Source organism: Mytilus californianus, unplaced genomic scaffold (genome assembly GCF_021869535.1).
Source record: "Mytilus californianus isolate M0D057914Y unplaced genomic scaffold, xbMytCali1.0.p SCAF_3, whole genome shotgun sequence".
NCBI classification, from domain to species: Eukaryota; Metazoa; Mollusca; class Bivalvia; order Mytilida; family Mytilidae; genus Mytilus; species Mytilus californianus.
Window position 1 is genome coordinate 92482835 of NW_026262679.1, and position 19316 is coordinate 92502150.

A 19316-nucleotide genomic window follows, 5' to 3' on the forward strand; every position below is an offset into this window, starting at 1 on the left:
TTTGAAAAAAAAGACCGAAATATCGTCCTCCATCTAAAATAGGTTGGAAATAGTGTCGTCAGGTCACAAAAGACGCTCTTTCATCGTATTGTAAAAATTGGTGTAAACGGGAAAAATCTGATAAAAAATCTCTTGATTCTTATTTAAATAAGTGTATGAATGTTGTCGATATTCGAATATCACATTTTGAAAATAATTTAGAAATGAATAAAAGAGTACATAATACGCCTATTTGTAGAATAAGAAGCAAACTTCGAGAACGCGCAAAACGGTTTGTGTGTGTACCGGCCGACAAAGCAGCCAACAATGTGGTGGTGGTATGCCGTAAATACTACACAGACGTTCTTAAGAATGAAATTTTAAATTCTTCTACATTCAAGTCCGTGCGCTCCACAGAGAGTCATATAGTAAAGAATCATATCATAACCACATCACAGCTTAAGGCCTCTTCTGAACATTTGAAGGTCCCTACTATGTATTGGTTACCTAAACTACACACAAAAAAACACCAGTAAAATATCGTTTCATCTTGGCCTCAAGTAAGTGTTCTACAACTAATCTTTCCGTGCTTTTAACTAGTTCCTTAACTACTATCAGAGAACTTATCGTTAACTTTTGTAATAAAACATATGAAAATAGTGCAATTAACTATTTTTGGAGTGTAAAAAATTCTTTGGATGTTTTAGATAAATTACGTTCTTTTGATTATTCTTTTGATTCTGTTGACAGTTTGAATTTTCAACTCTTTATACTACACTTCCACACAATCTTATCAAACAAAAGTTTTCCAATTTAATTGAATAGTCGTTTGGTAAATCTGAATGCAAATATATTTGCTGCAACTTATTTAAAGCCTTCTTCTCTAATGAGAAAGGTAAATATGCTAGATATACTTACTGGAGGTGTGATGAGATGATTGAAGCTGTTAATTTTCTCCTTGATAATATTTATGTACGTTTCGGCAATAAAGTTTATCGACAGGTTGTAGATATTCCTTTGGGCACCAATTGCGCCCCTCTCATAGCAGACTTGTCCTTGTAATGTTATGAATCACAGTTTATGACAAAATTAGCAAAGAACCGTCTAAATAGCATTTAATTGATCAATTCAACAACACTTATCGATATCTTGATGACATTTTTTCGTTAAACAATCAAGAATTTTCTAAATGTACTGCCGAAATTTACCAAAAGGAAGTTACTTTAAACAAATCAAATATAAACGGTAATAACTGTCCTTTCCTAGATTTAGATATTTCAGTTTTACATGGGAAACTCTACACTAAAATTTACGACAAAAGGGACGATTTTTCGTTCCCCATTGTTAATTTTCCTTTTTTGGACGGTGATGTTCCTTTGGCACCATCTTACGGTGTTTATATATCACAACTCGTTCGCTATGCCCGTGCCTGTTGTGACGTTTTGGATTTCAATGAACGTAATCTATGTATTACTGGTAAATTATTAAGTCAGGGATTTCGTTACCACAATTTACTTAAAACCTTTACTAAATTCTTCCATAGATATAAAGACTTGGTTTTGAAGTTTGGTTGTACCTGTAGAAAACTTATTTTTAACGGGATAGCACATCCTTATATTACGGAGATGTTGTTTACCGAGCCCGGAAACTGACATGTTTAACCCCGCCACACTAGGTGTTAGGGACTTCCATAATAAGGTGACTTTAGAATGGAAAATGTTCTTCAAAAAGTTTGAACGGAGCCTCGGAACAATTAAATTTTCTTTATTTTACGAAAAAAAACATTTTGTGAATTTATCTCATGAAGTAGTGATATCACATAAACATGGAGTTGCATTATTATTCATACAACTCCCTTATGATGTTCAATGCAACCCCATATCTTTCGGTATGAATTTCCTTTCCGCTCATTAATTTACGCTAAATGCCTTAGATAAATAGGTAACACTAGTTTCAGAAGTATATGCTGGAAAATGATAACTGTCTAAATCTCATTTGAAACTAATGAAATATGGAACACCATTGTAGGCGAAAACCTAATAATGACCGTTACCTATAATTACGTCGAATGAAGGGATTCGCATGGTAAGGTTTAATATTTGACAGATTGCGGTCTAAATTTTAACAGACTTATTTGTAATTTAGTCAGAAGAGATTATTTGTGCAAAAATAATCATGATATATTATGAAAAAAAAACTTTAAAAAAATTCAGGACGTATCAATAAGTTTCTATACGATTTTGTGAATTTCTGGAACCTACGATTTTAATATTTTTGTAAAACAAAGTTTTGATCATTTTTTTAAAACAATGTTTGATCATTTTTTTAAAACAATGTTTGATCAAAATAATGTCCCTATTAATAAAACGAGGCACAGCAAATGCCCATTTTTTTAATCCATTAGCGTGATGCGTGTTCTTTCAGATTCTAAACGAATAATTCATCTTATTTCTTGATATTATATCTGATCATAAATAGTTTCTAACAGTAAATATGATGGGTTCGTGCAAGTTTTGGATTTTCTAAATATCAACAAGTAAAGGCATCCCAAAGCTAATTCTATCAAAGGTGTATCAATCTATTATCTCACAAAAACAAATTAATTCAGTTTAGTTTAAATTGCATTCCAATGCAAAAAATACTCAAAAACTTATAACATTTACAATATTCTTTAAAAAATCGGCTTCAACAGAAATGTTGTAGAAATATTTGAATAGAAACTAGTGTTATTTTTTCAGATATATAAAAATAAGAAGATGTGGTATGATTGCAATGAGACAACTCTCCACAAGTAACCAAATTACACAGAAATCAACAACTATAGGTCACCGTACGGCCTTCAACAATGAGTAAAACCCATACCGCATAGTCAGCTATAAAAGGCCCCGAAATGACAAATGTAAAACAATTCAAACGTGAAAACTAACGGCCTGATTTATGTACAAAATAATGAACGAAAAACAAATATGATTTACAACAACAAACGACAACCATTGAATTACAGGCTCCTGGCTTGGGACAGGCACATACAGAATACGTTTTAAGAAACGTTTAATGTATAAGCAATAGTACTGAAATCATTAAAACATTTTATTTCACAAAATGTTTTTGTGTAGATTTGTACAATGTAGTCTATATTTTTTTTGTTTTAGAGTTGTTGTTTGAGGATCTGAGGGAAGATTATCTGCTGTTGCTAAATGTACTTCCCTCTTTAAAATAAAGTAATTACTTACTTACTTACTTACTTACTTCCTTACTTACTTACTTACTTTCTTTTTGTACTGAATCTTTTTTCAAAGACAGACGTAAGTCAAGGAAGTGACAAGTCCAAAAATGGTTAAAAAATGCAGAAATACATGTACTTTAAATTGTTTTCAGAAGATGAGACCATGAAATGGCTACTTCCTGTTTCAGAGTCAAGTTCAGTGAAAATCGGAAAAAAATCGGAATGTTTGACATTTTTAATCCGAATGACCTTTCACAGGCTACTGTAGCAAGACAGGTACAAGTTTTCTTCCAATGGTATCACTTTGTAGAAGAAGCAGCTCTCGATGATCTCTCTCTGCACAGGATCCAAAACTTGATTATAGAATGGTAATATTGGGCGGGGGTGGGGGAGGGGGATAGATACCTATTTTGTGAGATCAAGTCCTCCTTCATTTTCATTCCTGATCCCTGAATATTCACATAAAGATTGTACAAATATTGAAGTCGTGCATCTGCTGTTATGATATTGTTTGAGGAATTTTACTAATTTTTTCTGACTTGGGAAAATAGTAATTTTTCGGCAAGATTTTTAAAATACGGTACCAGTTTTTGTTTTTAACCATCACACAAAGTTTGTAAACCTATGGAAGTTGTGATTTTTGTTCTTCCCTCAGCGGGATTTAACCCCTGCATTTGAGACATCTTGGCAACATTGCCTGCACTGTGTCCAGTGCCCTTGACCACTTGACCAACTAGGCTATATAAAAATATAGCTTTCGCTAGTCGAGTAATGCCTTTTCTCGTCGGCTTTATCTAGGGTTGTAACACAGTGCAAGATGTATAATGGCAAGTAGATGGAATACCCTGCAGATCAGCTGTTTTTCGTCTGTCGTAAAGGATGATAATTTTACTAACCATGCCGTCACATCAAATTTGAATATTATTATATACGTCTAATTATGTGACAACTTTACGACAGACGTTCTCCATCGGATAACTTGTGGTTATACAGGGCTAACACCATAGTTTATATTAACTTCGTCTCAAATTTAGCCCAACAATGTTAGATCTACAAATTTTATATATTATATACAAGTCTAAATTGAAAACAACGTTCAAACCTATGATTGCGTTGGATAAAAACCGCAATTTTTATACGTGTGCATGCAAAACAAATTTCTTGGTAGAGGGGTCTAAATACAGCACAAACAACATTTTCCAAAGGACCAAAAAAGTGAAAAAGTATATTTTAACAAAACGCATTTGACTAGCAGGTCGAACAACGGATGTTCTTAAACCCTGCTGACTGCAATTGGCGATTGACAAATAAACAGATCACCAGATGTAACAAAATGGATCTTAACTATTAATTTAATACCAAACAGAAAACAATAAACTTGCGAAAAAGATGGTATACCGCAAACAAAAGGTGCAAAAATTAGTACACCATATACTGATTTCAACAATTAATGTCTCTTCAGTGATGTTAGGAATCGAAAATGTTCGTTATAGACAATTCTCCATTGTTAAAGAATTTCAAATATTCGTTGCAACCCGGGCGTTAGAGTCTTTGATCCATTTTTCTCTTGATTACGTTCATCTTCCTTCATCACAGAATCTGTTATATAGTAACTATCTTTGGAAAAAATATATTATCGACACAGCATTTCATAGTAAGCTTCGCTTCGTGCAATTTAATGCTATTGAATAATTACAAAATTTGTATTCACCCACTACAAACTGAGTAAGCTTCTTAATAATCTTTATGACTTATAATTCCAAAACAATTTATTAACAATTATGTCCAGATAAACACAATCACCAAACCTACATAACATTTATGCCTGCGTGGGTATTTGATTAAATAATCGTGACGCATGAAAAGGATCTATACATTATTAACATTTTGGATTCAGTGACGCTGGCAAAAAAATAAGGCTTTACGTACGACAATGAAATCATGAAACCATGAAATTAGATATTTCTTATGAATATGAATTATATTCAACAGTAGAGAGAAGCCGAGTGGATAGGGAAAACCCACAAGTGAAATAAATACAGATACCATAAGAACGAAAAAAAGAGAAACAATACACAGACAATTTAAAGATCGAGCAAAACGATCGACCCTGTCTAACCCACAAACTGTTTTAACTGTTTTTGTCGTTAATGACATGTTCATAAAACCCAGGAAGAAGTTGTTGATAAACATAAAAGGCACTAGATAAAAGTATAGGTGATCGCTATGAAACATCAACAGCTGCTAGTCACACCTGTTATCCATGCACTGACCAGTAATGTTATAGAACCACTAATTCGGGCTAAATTTTAACAAAATAATTCCTACGCATAGTTGTAACTTTGTCAATAAGTATAATATTTGGTAATTTTAGTATCCAATGAAAGCTTAAGGGTCTGGGTTCACAGTAGAACCATTTTTTAAAATTGTTTTTATTGTAAAAAAAATATATGAAATTACAGAAGGAGGGCATGTTTGCCCTGTTGCTCAGATCAGAAGTATCTGTTTTTGTACTACCAAACTTTCGGGAACCAGTGCACTCTTATGTGCAATTAAAGTTATGTTGAATTTTTCAGCAGAAGGCAGGATAAGGTAAAGTTCTGACATGAAATTAATGTCACTTTATTTGAACTTAAAACAAACTAGCAGAATTTAACATAGAAAGCAATTGGAATATGAATTAGTCACATGGTATTATTCCTAATCGGAGAATTTCTTGACAAACCTTCATCGTATCATATTACAGTTGTATGTGCTTTAGGGTGTCGATGTAGGATCCTGGATAACGAAATTCGGTTCATGAATGGTGTTAAGAAATATATGTTCTGTTGTTACCAATATTGTCACCGCGCTTGATTAGCTCGATGAATTATTGACTTGCAAATTCAACTCATTTGAATCCGTATTCATGCTACCTTTTAATTTGACCGTTAGTGTAGATGGTGCACATGTGTTCATCATGTGGTTCATTCATTAAAACGAACATGATGTCAACATTGAAAAGTGAAACAAAGAAGCCACCAGGAATAACCATTTCTTTGACTGATCTGGCTCACATGAATTTGACAGCTAATGCCCCTTTAAAAAGTCAAATAAAGTTGAAGTGTATTGAGGACCAAAAAATCCGAAAGGTTATGGCAAATACAGCTAAGATAATCCATTCCTGGGACAGAAAATACTTAGTATTTCAAACTTTGACTGTGGGAGACGAAACCGTAGTTTTAGAACATTTAAATAGTTAATGAGCTTGAATTTTATAGACAAAAAATGTCTTTAAAGTCCTACTGTAATACCACCCATAGCTTTACCAACCCAGTGGTAGTAAAACGTATAATATAAATTTCTGTGTTTCTAGAATAACATAGGACAGAATAAAAAAAATAATAGAGATCTAAAAAAAATATCTTATTTCAAAAGATTAAGAAAGAATCTAATATTATGAAACATATAGATGTGTGTATAAGAAATAGCGATGAATCAACACTGATAAGGGAAAGCACTGAACTCTCAATGTTACTTTTCATTTTTACTCCATTACTTTATATTATACTGAATAGCGAATTACATTGTACAAGCCGACATGCGTAGTAATACGCATTTTCATAGCTCTCCTGAATTGAACGATTCAGCTTAGAATTTAAATTTTAAAGTCTATTTGGGTTCAACTTTGAATTTTGAAGGGTTTGAAAGTGCTGGCGACAATTACTACAACACAATTGAAATTTTATTCTTTATTTGAATACTTTTTGATGGAATTGCTTAAATTTGATTAAACAAATAACAATAGTTAACAGTATCCTTATCAATTTTGTAACTAAATGTCTTATTTTTGATAAAATAATTCGTGTGCATTGTGTAAATTCATTAATGTCAGCTATCTCCTTTCCAATAATGACATGCGTAATATACGTTGCTAAAAAATGGAATGCCTTGACAGTTGTAGAATTGTAATGTCAGTATTCTCCTTTTCATTTTACCGAATCTACGGTCGCTGTCATTATTCTTACAGCGGAAGTCCCCGTTTCTTAATTCTGTAGAGACATTTAGACCATGACATAAATCCAACATGTCCATTATGTCAATATGACACAATCACTGGTTTAAATATGTTTCCAACTTTGACAAACACTACTGAATGGAAGTTTGAAATACTTATTCTGTCTGCGCAACTGATAACGTTCATTCTGACCATCATTGCAAGACAACTATTTACGTTAACATCTAAGAGATCACTCTCTATATCACGTAGAAAAAATAATAAAAGATGCAATTATACTCTTATAATGAAATCTTTACACGCATGTAAAATAACATATTAACACGCATGTAAAATATCATACTTTCACGCATGTAAAATAACATGTTTAAACATATGTAAATTAAGTTAAATAACATTTTTTCATCTTTTTAACACTATTATAACGCACACCATCTTAGAAGAATGAAACATAATAAAACGTGTTCGGCAGCATAGAATACTTTCAGTCCGGAACTTCTTGGTCTGTAATTACCTGTTGATGTATAGAAAAATATAATTGCAAAATATATATACATAATAGCTAACGTAATAAGAACTGTCTTATACTATGTGGTATGGCTTCTGCTCATTGTTGAAGGCCGTACGGTGACATATAGTTGTTAATTTCTTTGTCATTTGGTCTCTTGTGGAAATTGTCTCATTGGCAATCATACCACATCTTGTTTTTATATTATATCCTAAAAGCAAACTCAAAGGACGTTTGTTAACTTTTTAAAAATTCATTCTGTCGAATGCTTATATTTCGCTCATCAACTCACACTTGCACGATTATATTATAAACATTCAGTTTTTATCAAGTTTTCTATCCCCATACATAGATGGCCTTAGCCAGATTTGTCACAACTTTTTCTACTTTTGGGGTTTCAATGATCATCAACTTTGTTTATTGATTTCAACTTGTAAGTTTTCTTATGTGACCTTATATGGACGAATTGCATGTCTGGCGTACTATATTAGGCTGGTGTGAGTTTTATGCTAGGGTCACATATAAAGTCAAGGGCAGATTACTCAGAGTTTCAATGAATAACGATCACTGATTTCGAACAAGTGTTTCGTCAAAGATAACTATAAGAAGATTAAAATATTCAAGGGTTAAAACGGATAATTATCCTGTCAGCGCACGGCAGATAATTAACAATAAACCCAAAATCACAACACGGGTGAGCAACACCCATCCCATAATCCAAGTACCAAAAGCATTAGGGATAAACTTTGGTTTCTAAAATGGTACCAAGTGTCTGCTTCACATGTGGAATAAATCGGAGTCACCTGTGAGAGGTCTTGCAGTAAGTTAAGAACGAGGAATGGTGTATGGAGACAACTTGAACACATTACATTTCATGTTCCTCTGTGACACCAAAAGTAAGTGACGATTAATCTTATGATAAGGAAAATCCACACATAAGTTTGCTTTCATTTTATGTTTTTCGTATATTTTCATAGGCCTTTTTTTTATTCGAGCGTCACTGATGAGTCTTTTGTAGACGAAACGCGCGTCTGGCGTACACAATTTTAATCCTAGTATCTATAATGAGTTTATTTGTGAACACTATTTACCTCGGGTGGACTGTCCATTTTTCTGTTTCTCAGGTCGTTTCTTATTTTCGAAGACTTCGTATGATGGATAATCTTTAGTTTGTTTGGTCGTCGGAATTAACTTGGTTGTTGTAGATGGTGGCTTTGTTAATTCTACAGCTTCTGCAATATAATATCATGATAAATATTTAGCATTACATGTTTATATAAGTTATTTCAATTTTAAAATTTTTTGAATCTATACATTATTATGTTTGAGCTGACATATATGTGTTCCCTTGACAGAGTTTCAACCCACATTTAATAAATATCCAAAGAAATATCGACCTTTTGTCAGTACGCTAAACGCTATAACCAAGCATTTACACTCTTAACTGAATCCTTCATAATGAATTACAAATTCATCTTACGAGGTGTTACCTTGTATCATAGGGAACAAAATTACTGTCGCATATAATTCAACAAAGGCACACGTGCAAATCACGTGTACGGTGACTAAAAGTCCTAATTTCTCCTAACATGACGAGATGAAATCTCGATTACGTTTTATACAAGGGAGGCAAAAGATACCAAAGGGACATTCAAACTCATAAGTCGAAAATAAACTGACAACGCCACGGCAAAAAAAAGACAAAAAAGTACACAAAACACAACATAAAAAACTAAAGACTGAGCAACACGGACCCCACCAAAAACCGAGGGTGATCTCAGGAGCCCCGGAAGGGTAAGCAGATCCTGCTCCACATGTATCACCCGTCGTGTTGCTCATGTAAGTACAAACCCGGTGATGTCTTATTAGGTAGGTCACATTCGGGAAAAACAGGACGGGATTGTGGTAACGACAAATGGAACATATCCGTCGTCAACTGTGAAACAGATATTCCATAACGGTCAACCAACTCGTGATAGCGTTCGTAAAATTTTCAAAGGTATGATTTCAAATACACCACCCGGAACTCTTGGTTTAATAGCTTCCTTGTGAGCAGCAACCCTCCATCAAGAAAATCATGATAGGAAATACAAGCCCTGAATATTGTATCAACTGGGAGATATATACATGTACTCCATATGCAGGCGCTGCATGAATGTTTCTTCAAAGAAATGGAATGTTCGCAATTAGAAAGCTGAAATCATCTATTTTGTCGTAAAGCGTTGTATTCAACCGAACCACATTGTCAATTCCCAGATGTAAGTCAAGATATGAGGCAGACTTGACTGTATCTGTTGTATCCTTAATCTCAAGTGTGATGGGATAGATGCTTTCAACATAGTCACCAAACTTTGAATTATTTAGTGACAGAACATCATCTATATAGCGGAAAGTGAAGTTAAAGGATAATGCTAATTCTGTTCTTTCTTCTTAAAAAGCTCTTGTATGAAGTCAGCCTCATATGAATAAAGGAACAAGTCGGCAAGTAGAGGAGCACATTTGGTTCCCATGGGAAAGCCGATTGTTTGTTGAAAACCACATCTTCTAGACGTATTTAATATATTGTCAAATCAAGAAAGCAAGCATCTTGACAATGTTAGTTTCAGAGAATTTTTTGTTTGAATCAAAGTGACTTTTTACAAAGTCCGATTTATCCCTCTCTAAGACAAGATACTTGTATCTACGTTGGCCATTCTTTTTCATGAAACAAAGAAGTACCAACTCTTTCTTATAAGGTTGTATTTACACATAGCAGATAAACTTGACTTTAGTGGATTTAAGAGAAGGCGTACGTCTCACTTTGATTGGACAATATATATCATTTTTTAGCATGAAATCGTTCGCTCGGCAGTATATCATCCGTTTCTTGGGAATTACGCTCACTCTTTTCAAAAATCCTGTATCCCACTGCTGGCTATGAGGTAAGTGTTTGTTTCATATGGACAAGCAATAAACGTTACAATAGCTTACGTATTAACTATAGGCATTCAAATCCTTTATGAGGTCAAAACAAATTTTCACTGAATTTGTTTCACCGACCGAGTTAATACCGGAATGTTTAATGAATATGAAAATAATATGATTTTGTATGAATGCCAATGAGACAACTATTTATACAGACCTAAAGACAAGCTGTATATCATGTTTATTTTTCGTTCATTGTTTTTTACATAAATCAGGCCGTTTGTTTTCTCGTTTGAATTGTTTTATATTTGTCATTTCGGGGCCTTTTATAGCTTACTATTCGGGTATGGGTTTTGCATATTGTTGAAGGCCGCACGTTGACCTATAATTGTTCACTTCTATTTGGTCTCTTGTGGAGAGTTTTTCATTGGCAATCATACCATATCATCTTATTTTTATACATAATCAATTATAGGTCGCATTACGACCCGTTTGTATATTACTGTATATAAGAATTAAATGAAAAGTGTAAATACATCAACTATTGGAAGAGAGTTAAAATAATATTCATACATTGTGTTGTATTGGACTTAAGCTACTGTACTTACCATATAAAATCATAGTCTCTCTGTCTTTTCCAAGATTATTTGAAGCAACACATGTATAATTTCCGTAATCTTCTTTTTGTATACTATGAATATTTAGATCCAAAATTTTTGTGTTTATTTCATAATGATCATCATACAAGTCTACTCGATACTTCGTGCTGCTTTCTATTCGAATTCCATTTCTTTGCCATTCTAAGAACTGGATCGGATTTGCTCGTACGATACACTGTAGTATTGTTTCTTTGTAGAGATACTGTGAAAATCGTCGGTTTGGTAATTCAATTTCTGGACGAACTGAAATCAACATTGGTAAACTATGATAAGATTTTAAGTTAGAAAATGTGTTCGAAATTTGTAACATGTGAAGTCTAAATTAAGCTATTTAAAAGGTTCAATAATAATATTAATAGAGATGTCAAAAATGAATTTTTTTTTCTCAGAACAGAGTGTTTGAAATCAGTATTTTGACACTAGAAATTCTTCAATAAGTTATGAAATATCAAGAGAAATGTGTGAAATGTACGAAATCTTCAAGTATTACTATGTTGTTGCTTTACTGTCATTTTTTATTTGTTTGTAATGGTAGGAAATGATATTTGTGATTTTGAGGGTTCCTTTGTTGCAGTAAAAATATATTATCATGCATTTTACGGTCTCCAATAATCTTAATCTCCTCCATAAATTTTAGTTTAAACTTCATACTTCCATCAGTTATTTACAATTTATGTCTTTTTTTGAAGTGCAATAATTCTTGTTCCATAATAATTCCATTTAATTGTTTTTAAATCTTATGATTTTCAAGAAGCAGGAATAAAAGACGGCGAAAACAGATACATAAATATCAATCCATCGATTACACAGAAAATGTTACACCTGGTTTTATTTAAATTTTGAATGGATGAAGTTTTCAACACCTTAGTGACCATTAAACATCGATAAATACTTTGTCAGACGGATATTCAACAGTTTTATCGATGTCTAACATTGCCAGTAATAACAAACGGGATAAAGTTCCCTATTGCAGTCAGTATAATAAAAGAAGGCGACAATTGTTTACCATGTTTACCGATGTTCAAATAATAGAAAAATAACAAATCTTGCCGTCATAGAAATGTTTCATTTTGTTATAAAATGAGTCAGTTATTTAATATACTCATTTTGTTCCAAAGGACAAGACAGGAGAAAGCTTTTTTGGTTAAAATGGAATAGAAAAAAAATTCGCCAGTGATTAATTTTAGTTAAATCTGATGTTTTTGTCCATGGATTTGATATTGATACAGCTCTTAGCAATTCTTGGAAAATATATTCTTGTCTTTTTTAGACTTGGAATGATATAGAAATTTATGTCCCGAAATAAAAATTTAATTCATTGGACAATTATTTTTCATATCATACGAACAGAACATAACCTTAAAGGGGCATTAGCAACGATATATTAAAAAAAATGATTTGTTTTTGTTCAATCATTAATGAAAGTGAAATCGTAAAATAATAATTCGCTTTTAGCAGCCAATTTGGTTCAATTTTGTCAAAATAAGCTAAGAAACATCGCTGTTGAATTATTCACTTGCAAGTGAATAATTCGACCTCATTGAATGCGTATTCATGTGACCTTCAATTTGACCTTAGCTGGAGATGGGTTACGCATGAATTCAGCTATCAAAAGGAAAAGAATGTCAACATAGAAAGTGAAACAAGGATGAACCATTTGGTTGACTGATTCGATCCACAAAAAAATCATTCTTATACACGTAAAAACGATGATAAACATACTTTTTAACATATATGAAATCAAACAGACCGTTAGAAAATATTCAATTGCACGTGGTCGCTATCTATATAGTTTTTCATATTTATGTTTATATCGGGTTTTATGACCGTCGGCGAACAAAATTATAAGCCTGGTATCTTGGATGATTTTTTATAAACTGTGTTTATGTTTCTCTCTCACTCTATATATATATCTCATTTATTTATCAGCAGTGGTTCAAAAACAAACTTACAAATGACTTCCACCTCTATTTGATGTGAGTCAGCTTTGTCAACTCTGTTGAATGCGATACATTCATAAGTACCACCACAATATCTGGAGATATTATGTATCAAAAGGATTTCACCTGGCTCTACAACCGCTGAAATGAGATTTAAGAATTTAAAATTCTTCAAATATTTGGGTTTGAGCGTTCCCCCAGATGAAGGTAAATCTAGAAAAGCACTTCATACGCAGCATATTTATTGCTTCGCATCACGCGGCGGAGCTATTAGTTTCAGTCGATATGCTTTATGATGCGGCTGAGATACAGCAACAGCTATTGGCTTAAATGAGATAAAGAATTACGGACTTTTCTCGTCTCAGGATAAGACATCTAATACCGGAAAATTAAGTATGTGTATTTCGATTCCGATCAACTGTCATTAATTCATGTTCGTTTTATTATGCATATATTGCATACTGAAATCCAATACTGAAATATCAATTATTAATACGTGTTTATTTGCTTTGTTAATCTGCAATATGCACGATTTATTTTGCTAAACAATGTTCCTATACAATGTTTACAAAAATGCATTATCTGTATTTTATTACTTCTGCCAATCTAGGCACACCTCCCGAGAGGCACACCTCCAGAGTCGTGTCTATTTGTAAATGTTTTAATTTTCAACAAGTAAAGTGAAAAAAATTATAAAAGCATGGGTGTATAACGCACAACACTGAACAGCCAGTTTAAAATTTCAGAAAAGTTCATCTTAATATATATACAAAAATTGATATTCCAAGTCTAAGACATCCATTTTATATCAATCAATATCTAAAATACCACATTTCCAATACTAATTAAATCAACAAACACATGCACACATATTACCTTAAATTAGGATAGAGCGAAGCAGTCCACAGATTTTTAGAAAGCTCAAACTTGTAAAGTGTTATTTTCATTATTAAGAAAATTTGCATGCATCAAAACTGACAATATTCAACCAGTATTTTCTCATACTTCTAAATACCTTTCGTATTTTGAAGAAGCTGACGGTCCTAGTTTGAAAGTCTTTAGTGGTCGAACCTTACATATATTTTGGCCGCGAGTATCACTGAAGAGATATTTATTGTCGAAATGCGCATATGGTTCATTAAAATGGTTACCGTTAATGCTATGTAACCTACCGTACCCGAACCAGACGTACTTCCACAAAACTACGGAGGTATATGTTCGGTAAAGAAATGAAATGTTCACAGATGTGAACAGTTTATTATCAAAGTTGTATGCAATACAAATCAACAATTTTAGATCCATCTTTCCCAATACATATAAGTGCAGTCAGGTGTTTGACTTGTCCAAGTGCTTTACCACCATTTTCTACATAAGGAAATGCCTGTACTAAGTCAAGAATATGACAGTTGTTTTCCATTCGTTTGATGTGTTTGAGCTTTTTATTTTGCCATTTGATAAGGGACTTTCCGTTTTGAATTTTCCTTGGAGTTCGGTATTTTTGATATATTACTTTTTACATGTGTACGTATTTTTTTTTTAAACTTCGCCTTGGTAGAGTTCAGGAGGCACACATGTTTAATTGTTTTACTACGGAGTTTTCAAATATTTGACAATGACTTCAATACTGTTTCCTTCTTTATGCTATAAATTCTACCTAAAATCAAAAGAAAAAAATGAATCAACTGGACGTCCATAAACATCTACCATATTTTTCCATGATGAAAACATGCAAAAATGTAAATAGTCAAACATATATTTTTAAATGAAATATGCTTAGTGCCTCAATTATCGACTCATAATTGAAGTTTTACCTTTACCTTCTTTTGTGGCTTTTTCATATAAAGTCTTTGGTATATGTCTGAACCACTGCACAGTTGGTGTAGGAATACCAGTGGCATTACAGATAAGTTGTACGGTCTTACCTTCCTCCTCTTCTATATCATGACTTGTACCGTGATCAATGATCCTAGCTGGTACTATAATGCATAAAAGATTAAGTTATTAATAGGTGTTAGAAAATCATTGACCACACAGAAGTCAAGTCAAAATTTAATGCAGTCTCTAAAATTAAAAAAAAAATACATTGGGGTATATCAAAGGCTGTGGTGTCAGTTCTTTCCTTTTTTTTTAATATGAATATACTACAAGCTCGAGTCTATGGACTTAACAACGATTGACCTAAATTGTTAGCCGATTAGACTAAACTAACATTCTGCAAAACAATTATTCATGTTCTGTGGCATCACAAGTTATCTTTTGAGATGCTAAAACAATAGGAAAACGTTTAATTTCATTCAATGGCTGACGCACCTGAATTGGTGTATAGATGTTCTACTGGTAGCCTTTCAAGAGTGTTCGCGAATCAGAAACTAATTACATGTGGAATATATTAAATTTTCAATAAAGTAACGATTTTGAAGATGGAATTGCAATAATGTCACGATAAGGATAACAACAATCATTAAATGGAGTGAAAATACCAAGGGACAATAAAAACACAAAAATAAGTAGCAAAACAGACAGCACCAAGCAAGTAAAAAAAAATTGAACAGAAAAAAATTCATGATATAGCAACAGACCCCATCCCCCCTCTTCCTTCTGCTCCGGACGGTTAAGTAGTTCCTGTTCCACCAGTGGCACTCGTCATGGATGTTCTTATTTCTAGATAAAATCTTAATACAAGTCTCTTCAATAATATCATATATATATATACAACATATCCATAGTCATATGTGACACAAATTTTCCATAGCAATCAACAAAATTCTGATAACGGCAGTAAAACTTTCGAAGAATGGTCTCTAATCTAATCACGAAGAACCTTCTGATCGATAGCTTCCTTGCAAGAATACCACAATTAGAAACGGAAGCTCAGAAATATCGTATCTACTGGGATATTTGTTTTAAAAAGGTCCATATGTGTCCATAGATACTGTTTGAATGTTGTAACTGCATAGAAATGGAAAGTTTACAACTAGAAAATGGAAATTATCTCTCCTGTCTTAAACGCATACATATATTTTAAATCAATTTCACTGTCAAGTTCTAAATCAGATCAACACGTCCCTTAAATTTTATGATGAAAGAAAAATAGTGTCAATAAACAGAAATGTATATGTTCTCCTGCCAGTGACATTATTTCCTTTTGTTCTTTATGATTATATATGTTTATGTTTATGTTATGTTTGAATGAGAAATGAAACTTGCCAAGAAAGATCTTTTGAACAAAATCCACATAAAGAGAAAACAAAGCACTATTTTTTATTCGTTTTAGGGAGTACAGTCTCAGACAAAGTGGTTATGTTTATCGTCCTGGTCACGGCACATCATTCGGATGAAAAGATTGAAATAAATGTATAGGTATTGATACTAACCGAGTACCTTTAAATAAACCTTCTTAGTTTGAACAGGATCTGTATTAATTGAGCAAGAATACACTCCTTCGTCGTAATGCTGAATTTCTCTAATATAAAGAGTCCAATCATTTAAACTATTTCGAGGTAAGGCTATTCGAGTGTCATCAATAATTCGCTTTTCTAAGTTAGTAAGAACCTTATTTTCTGGATTTAGCCATGCTACCTGTAAAGAGAAAAAAAAAACAAATAAAATTCTTAACACTCGTCAGATTCAGAAATCAGGATGTAGCTATCTCGGAAAACAGCATTAAATGTCATTTGGGAAGAAACCATTAGAGTCAAAACCAGATTTCTTTATGCCTGAAGATAAAGCTAATCTTCTGAATTGAATTTCTTTGTCTGTAATAAATAATGTATAATTTCACACAGTTAAATCTTTTCACATGGTCCCTAATAAAAAAAACAATCTAACTAATTTAAAATTTATATTCAACTTACTTTATTCCGTAAAGGGAATTTAGACATTGATTTAATCTTTTTCTTAAGTCTGTTTTTGAAGACCAACATGCCTTCCAAGTAAAAATAGTATGACACCTCCATATTACCCTTCGTTTCTATGTAATTTTGGTTGATTGCAGATGTCACTTACACATTTAATCGACGTTAATTAAAATCACCCATTACAATTCCCGTAAATTTAGGCATTGATGAAATAAAACGTCAATTTCCATTACAATTGATTATACGTTAAGTGTTACTACACTCAAGTGTCGTGTCTTTCAAAAAGGTAATAAAAACAAATAATTCAAAAGACTTCGATTTTTTCCATTGGAAATATTAGTTAATATGATTATGTCTTATATGATGTGCTAGTTCTTTATATTACCAAGTCAGTCGTGAATAGCCTAAAGCTGACGCAGTTTGACGTTCAAGTGTAAGAAAATGAATGTAATAAAAAGAATTGCCAGAAACATGACTGCATCTAGCACATTGTAAAAGTGTCACAATAACTTTTCCTGTTTTTTCGTGAAATTTTATGTTATATATTTAATTTACCAGTCTTTCAAATAGGGTTGTAAAATATTGTAATAGTCAGTTTCGTATAATGTTAAAGCTCTGTTGTTAAAGATAATATTGGAATTGTGCACGTCACTTTCCTTAAATTTTCATATATCTTGCGTATTCATTTTTTAGATTTGTGATATTTGCATCAGAAGATGAATGTGATGAAGTTTAATTCTCAAATAAGTGTGTTGCCGTTGCAATCGTTGTGTTATTAATTTCTATCAACCTCATCATAAATAATGCATGAACTCCAATCAACTCTGTTCAATTCCTTTCTTTGTTTTTTTTATAATCGTGTCTATGTGACAAAAAAGACAAAAAAATCGTCTGGAATTTCAGATGAGTATGACGTAGATGTGTATTTATCTTGTACCTTTGTTAGCATGAAGTAAAGGGATAGATAGATGGACACTTACATTATATGACGTGTGTATTGTCTTTCCCGCTTATAACTGTTTATATCAATCCGACGCATCTGAATTCTTTATCGTTTTAGGGGTTCGTGTAAAATAGTCTCTTGTTTTCTGTATAATGTTTTGTTGACTGTTAGTACTTTTTTTCCATTGTGCTGTCTGTTTCGTATTTGTTCGACTTGTGGTTTTTGATTGCTCCATTGCTATCTTATATAAAAATAAGGAGATTCCTGCTCCTTTTCAGACCAAAACTGTAGAGTTTAAATAGATTCTGTAGACTGAGTGCATTCATTTTAAACCATGGTACATGAAGTCTTCAGAATATATATATATATGTATATGTATAATATTTAGGTAATCTTTTATAAGGAAACAATGTTTATATGTGATTAACTAAATACTTACCACAAAGAAAGAAGTTGTTTATGAAGGTATCACCTATTTCTGTGATAAAAATTTGGCTTTTTTCCATCATTTTTATAGTCATGCATGCATTATACGTACCCTGTGTGCATTTAAATAGCAAGTGTTAAGTTACTGACCATATTAAAAACATACTTAACTTGAATGATCCGTTGATAAGAAACTCATATTTAAATTCCCATAGACAAAGTAGACCTTAGTTAAATTTTTTAATTTTTTATGTCTCTTTTTGTCATACAGACCCTCGCGTTTTCAGGTATTTATACATCCTTGGCTTTTAAGTTTTAGGACGTAAGCGTTTCTGGGGAAGGTAAATTCTGAAAAGCGCTTCCGACGCGTGAAATTTATAAAGTATTATTTTCATCCCAAAGCATCAAAGCAAGAAGAATGAAAATCATCGATTATTCTTTTATTTTTATTGCGCAATTAAGAGCCGTGGTTTGTCGTGTCAGTTCTCCTGTCCATGTTGATGACATCACTAAATTTGACTGAACACGTGGTTTTGTTTTCCCATGAGGAACACGACGGATGTCCGACTAGAAAAGAAGAATATGATTAAACTTTCGTAGCATTTTAAGACTACTGTTATTTGTTTTTCTTTTGATCATTGTGTTGTCTGTTTTTCTTATAGACTTGTGAAGTTTTCTTGCCTCAAGGTATCTTTTCCATTCTTTCCCCTTTAAAAACAGCCAAACCGGAATTACTGATACTGCGTTTTAATCAACAAAGTTTACTTTCTTCAGGATAAATTTATATACCCACTGACAAAGGAGCTAAACAAAGCCGAATTTAAAAACATAGAATAAATATTATTCGTTCGTCAGAGATGGAGCCATGTATTTGAAA

At 32.6% G+C, this 19316-nt stretch overlaps 1 protein-coding gene across 1 annotated transcript in view; it reads right to left on the minus strand.

The window, feature by feature from the left end:
• Positions 1-6940: 6940 nt before the first annotated feature.
• The window catches only part of LOC127735450 (limbic system-associated membrane protein-like), a 33913-nt gene continuing 21537 nt past the window's right edge, over positions 6941-19316 (minus strand). Inside the window, exons 3-8 of the mRNA XM_052245617.1 lie at positions 16588-16792; positions 15031-15189; positions 13226-13354; positions 11223-11516; positions 8802-8942; positions 6941-7716 (exon numbers count right to left, since the gene is read on the minus strand). Of these exons, the coding sequence (XP_052101577.1) occupies positions 7622-7716; positions 8802-8942; positions 11223-11516; positions 13226-13354; positions 15031-15189; positions 16588-16792 (1023 nt within the window). The 3' untranslated portion in view covers positions 6941-7621. The remainder of the gene's footprint in view (positions 7717-8801; positions 8943-11222; positions 11517-13225; positions 13355-15030; positions 15190-16587; positions 16793-19316) is intronic.